Below are 5,731 nucleotides of genomic sequence, written 5' to 3' on the forward strand. Positions count from 1 at the left end.
GAAGAAGCCTCCAAGGGCGAGCCTGAAGTTGATCCTAATGTTCCTCTTCAAACTATCCCTCCAACAGACCAGTCTCAGGGCGCACCTTGATTATTTACAGCTTTAAAATTTCAAAAACTTATGAGGAGCCAGCCCTCTTTTGATGCTGTGCAAAGTTGTTTTTCTGCTACTCTTTTATTTTTGCATGTATGATTTGTCGTTAATTTCATCTTTACTCCAAAATTTGTTAAGGCATTCTGATTTTTCTCTTGGCAATCAGGTGTTTTCATGGAGTATGCAACAATATGGCGCGTCCTTAATCATATTTTTAGTGTAATTAATTTTTGTGTGATCTCAGAGTTTGTCATTGTGTTTCTTTCTTCGTAGTGTTCAGATATAAGGGCGCGCCGTATTGCAGATAATATGTACTTTTTCCTTTCCATCAGTACCTTTGCAATATTTTAATTGACTTATTAGTCCAAAGGCGCGCCTTTGTTCGGGGGGCTTTTGCCTTAGTCTTATTTTACAGGTCATGTGCATTTATTTCCTTTATCCTCGTCTACTACGTCTGTCTTGACTATAAAGCAGGAGCCATCAGATAGGGCGCGCCATTGATGTTTTTCAGATGAGAATTTTCATGTCAAGCAAATATAGTAATTTTTGAAGTAAATTTTCTCTTTTATTGATAATGCGCTCTAGTGTGTACATTACACCAGTCCCATGGCTACTATGCTCTATGGGGAAATTTTTTGAAAATTTTTCTTCCTTCTGCTAGTTGCAAGGTTCGCAGTCACATGTACTACCCCCCTAGGCTAGGAGGAATTTATTTGCTACTAGCCTATTACATAAGAATCAAAACAAGAAAATAAGGGGGACACAGCCACACCCTACTGATAATACTTCCGCAAATGTTCTGCATTCCATGCTCGAGGAATAAGTTTTCCATCCAGATCTTCTAAGCGATAGGTCCCTTTCCAGAGTATAGCTTTAACTTTGTATGGTCCTTCCCAATTAGCTCCAAGCACCCCATGCTGAGCTATCTTAGTGTTAGGCATAATCTTTCACAACACGAGATCCCCAACCTTGAATGGTACGGACTTTACTTTTTTATTGAAATACCTTGCGACCCTCTGTTGGTACGCATCGAGCTTCAATTGAGCATTTGCCCGGGCTTCATCTAATAGATCCAAGTGGAGCCTCTAGTTAACTTCCGCATCTTCCTCTACGAACGCGTCTCTCCGTAGAGATCCTGCTCCTACCTTCACGGGAACCATGGCCTCATACCCGTAGGTCAGCAGAAAAGGGGTTTCACCTGTGGTCGACCTAGGTGTCGTGTTGTAGGACCAAAGGACCATATGCATTTCTTCTGGCCAATCCCCTTTCTTCTCTTCTAACTTTGCCTTCAAGGTATGTTTTATAATTTTGTTTATGGCTTCTGTCTGACCATTACTCTGCGGATGATAAACCGCGACGAAGTCTTTTTTAATCTTTAAGTCTTCATAGAGCTTCCTTAACTCTTTACTATCAAATTGTTTTCCATTGTCTGAAATGAGCTTGTAGGGAATACCAAACCTGCATACTATGGAATTGAACATGAAGTCCCTTATCTTCTTTGCCGTGATCGTGGCTAGTGGCATAGCTTCTGCCCATTTGGTGAAGTAGTCCACAGCTACCACGGCGTATTTTACACCCCACTTTGCTTTGGGTAACTATCCAATGAGATCAATTCCCCACATGGCAAAAGGCCAGGGGCTTGCCAATGAGGTAATGGTGGATGTCGGGGTGTTGGAATAGTTGGCGAACCGCTGGCAACGATCACAAGCCCGGACAAAATTGAAAGCATCTTCCCTCATAGTCGGCCAGTAGTACCCTTGTCTGAGCACTTTTAATGCCAAGGAACCACCCCCCGAGTGATTGCCACAAATCCCTTCGTGCACCTCTCTGAGAATATAATTTCTTTCTTCCCTGTCCACACAACGTAACAGTGGCTGGTTAAATCATCTCTTGTATAGTACCCCGTCATACTCGACATACTTTGCAGCTTGGTACCGAAGGCGTCGAGCTTGTAGTTTATCCTCTGGTACAGCCCCTGTCTGAATATAGTTATGGATGGGGGTCATCTAGTTTTCTTGTGGGATTTTTTGCGTTTGAAACATCTCCACCTCCGGGATACTTGGAATTTCCTGGATTCCCAAAGGGATTTGTCCAAGTTGAACGTTATCCATCTGTGATCCCATCTTGGCCAAAGCATCCGCATTACTATTCTCTTCTCGCGGAACACTTTCTAGTCTGGCACTTAAAAATTTTCCCAGTAGGCATTTTGCAAATCTCATATATAGCTCTGTCCGCGGTCCCCGGGCTGGGAATCCTCCGTTGACCTGGTTCACAACTAATTCGGAATCACTCCGAACTATCAAATTAACGGCCCCTACCTCCAGAGCTAATTTCAGACCGTTGATCAAGGCTTCATACTCAGCATCATTGTTGGTAGCATAAAACTTGAAATGGATAACACTCATCAAGCGGTGCCCCTCCGGAGTGATCAAGACTATCCCGGCACCTGACCCGTTGTTGTTTACGGCCCCATCCACATGTAATGTCCACCAAGGGTGGGGGAGTTCCTGCTTCTTTTCGTCCTGATGACTTTCTTGCGGGGTTGGTTCCGCCAGCACTATGGCCTTATCATCAACTTCTTCATCGAACTCAAGTACGAAATCAGCCAGCGCTTGTCCTTTGATTGCCGTGCGAGGACAATATTCTAAATCGAATTGCCCTAGATCTACGGCCCATTTTAACATTCTTCCTGACGATTCGGGTTTATGTAAAATATGCCGGAGCGGATAAGCGGTGCGAACTTCTATTCGGTGAGCCTGAAAATACGGTCTTAGCTTTCGTGCCGCAAGAATAAGGGCGTACACTAGTTTTTCCATGTTGGTATACCTGGTTTCCACGTCCAACAACCTTTTGCTTACATAGTATACAGGCCACTGGTGGCTTGCTTCTTCCTTTACCAAAACGGCACTGACGGAATATTCAGACACCGCCAAGTACAGAATTAATGTTTCTCCGTTTTCTGGCTTGGCCAACATCGGGGGATTTTCCGGTTGTTCTTTGATTTTCAGAAAAGCTTCTTCACAGTCAGGGGTCCACTATAAATTCCTTCCCTCTCCCTTTGATCGCTTTGAAGAATTCTTTGCACCTATCCGACGACTTCGACACAAATCGATTTAGGGTCGCGATCCTTCATGTTAGACTCTGTACCTGTTTGACACTGGTGGGAGATTTCATGTCTAGCAGAGCTTTTATTTTTTCCGGGTTATCCTCAATTCCCCAGTGGTTGACCATGAATCCCAAGAATTTTCCCGACTCTACGCCGAACACGCACTTCTGCGGGTTTAGTTTCATCCTATATTTTCTCAGGATATGGAACATTTCAGTTAAGTCGGCGACGTGATCTTCCGCCCTTTTCGACTTCACGAGCATGTCATCCACATACACTTCCATAGTCTTCCCAATCTGCTTCTTGAACATTTTGTTTACCAACCTTTGGTAAGTGGCACCGGCGTTGATCAGACCAAATGGCATTCTGATATAGCAGTAGAGCCCTCTATCAGTGATGAAAGAGGTGTGCTCCTGGTCAGGCTCATACATAAGGATCTGGTTATACCCGGAGTATGGATCCATGAAGCTGAGCAGGGCATGTCCTGCCGTGGCATCGACCAACTGATCAATTCTTGGTAGGGGAAAACTATCTTTTGGGCATGCTTTATTTAGGTCGGTGAAGTCCACGCACGTTCTCTATTTGCCGTTGGGCTTTTTTACCAATACCGGATTTGCTAGCCATTCTGGGTAGAAAGATTCTCGAATTAGTCCGATGTCTAGGAGCCTTTCTACTTCTTCTGCCAGGGCTATAGCTCTCTCTCCACTTACGACCCTTCATTTTTGTCGAACCCCTTTATGCTTGGGGTCGATATTCAATCAGTGGCATATTATTTCTAGATCAATCCCCACCATATCAGAATAGCTCCATGCAAATACATCAAGGTTTGCCAACAGAAATATTGAAAGACCTTCCTTTAACCTTGGTGCCAATTGGGACCCTATTCTCAGAACCTTACTCGGGTCTTTTTCATCAACGGGGATTTCGATCGTATCTTCTGCTGGCCCCATCTTTTCCGTCGGTATCCGGGGATCCAAGTCAGGGGGATTATAGATCTCCTGGTCTTGTAGAGAGGGTGCATCCCCTTTAGGAGGTGTGCCTTGCGTAGTAGAGTCATCAACTTCTTTAGTATGTTTTGCGGGCGAGGGTGCTCCTGCAAGAGGAATGGCATCACCCTGTTCGAGGCTTTGCAAGACATCGAATCTTCCTTCTAAATGTTCCCCATGGAAATCTGCTTGGACTATGGTATCCATCATCTCCTCTTCTTCCAACATCTCAATTATGATTGCGTCTTCCAAGTACAACATTGTCGAGGGCAACTCAGAGGGATGTTCTTCTTCTTGCTCAACATAATAGTTGACTCAGATTTCCTCAGTTGGTTGCTCAATGCTTTTCTCCCGATCCACGTCCGGAGTATCATCGGCGTGGGAGTCTTTTCTGAAACCTTTCATTGCTTGTCTGTAGCACTCCCGTGAGTCATATTGGGAACCCCTGATACTTCCCACTCCATTCGGCATTGGAAAATTTGATAGTTAGGTGGTGAATTGAAGTGATGACTCTCATTTCCCGCAGAAAAGGTCGTCCCAATAACACGTTGTGGGACGATTCCTGATTCAGGACCTTAAATTCAAGCATCTTTGTTACCGTCAATGGGCTTTCCCCCAGTGTACATGGGAGCCGAATCGACCCCATGACTCTAACTCCCGCACCTGAAAAACCGTAGACCCACGAGTCTTCCCCCGACATATCCTGATCAGGCAGTCCCATCTTTTTAAAGGTGCTGTAATAGAGGATGTTTGCTGAGCTTCCATTATCCACGAAGGCTCTATGGACATTCTTTGTTCCGATTTGGATGGAAATAACCAACGCATCATTGTGTGGGTGATGTACCCATCGGGCATCTATTTCCCTGAAAGTGATATTCATGGACTCACCCTTAAACACCTTGGGTGGCCGGGTTTCCACCCTATGAATATCTGTGAGAGGCCTGAACCGGGCTTCCCTAGCGTATTTTGCCAAGGCTCGGTTGCTGCATTCCATTCCGGGATCTCCCCCGTAGATTTTTCGGATACTGCCATCTCTGATAAATTTATTTTCCTCCAGGGTATCATTGTTTATCCCGCGTGGGGCTCGTCTTTCCTCTTCCCTTGTTCTGGCATCCTTGTGCTTCCTTACTTCCTTGACTACCCATTCTCCGAGGTATCCTTCCTTGATAAGCGCTTCGATTTCGTCTTTTAAATATCGGCACTCATGCGTGTTATGTCCAGATGATTCATGGTATTCACAATATTTTTTCTTGTCTTTGCTTTGCCATGATGTTAAGGCTTCAGGTTTTCTAAATAGCCCTTTATTTCTGTTTACCTCGTAGATATGATCGATAGATGCAACCAAAGGCGTGTACCGGCTTGTCCTGTAGTCATAGTTTGAGGGAGGGCTCCATCCCCTCCTTGTGCTTGCTGTATTTACCCGGTCTGGGCTTCGACTATCCCTTCGGTATCTTGGGCTTGAAGACCTATCCCTCTTCCTTCCTTTATTTCTCTGACTCGACTGTGAAGTTGGTTGTACTTCTGCCAAAGGTTGTTCTATGGCTTT

At 44.9% G+C, this 5,731-nt stretch overlaps 1 protein-coding gene across 1 annotated transcript; it reads right to left on the minus strand.

The window, feature by feature from the left end:
* Window positions 1-2,099: 2,099 nt before the first annotated feature.
* On the minus strand, window positions 2,100-3,068 carry LOC141673660 (uncharacterized). Its single transcript, XM_074480406.1, has one exon. It carries the CDS (start codon window positions 3,066-3,068, stop codon window positions 2,100-2,102), a length of 969 nt encoding a protein of 322 aa, XP_074336507.1.
* Window positions 3,069-5,731: the final 2,663 nt, after the last annotated feature.

The sequence above is a fragment of the Apium graveolens genome, chromosome 7 (genome assembly GCF_009905375.1).
Source record: "Apium graveolens cultivar Ventura chromosome 7, ASM990537v1, whole genome shotgun sequence".
Classification (NCBI taxonomy): domain Eukaryota; kingdom Viridiplantae; phylum Streptophyta; class Magnoliopsida; order Apiales; family Apiaceae; genus Apium; species Apium graveolens.

Excerpts from the sequence above, each read along its gene's own strand:
- LOC141673660 (XM_074480406.1), bottom strand. The coding sequence starts at position 3,068 with ATGTTGGCCAAGCCAGAAAACGGAGAAACATTAATTCTGTACTTGGCG.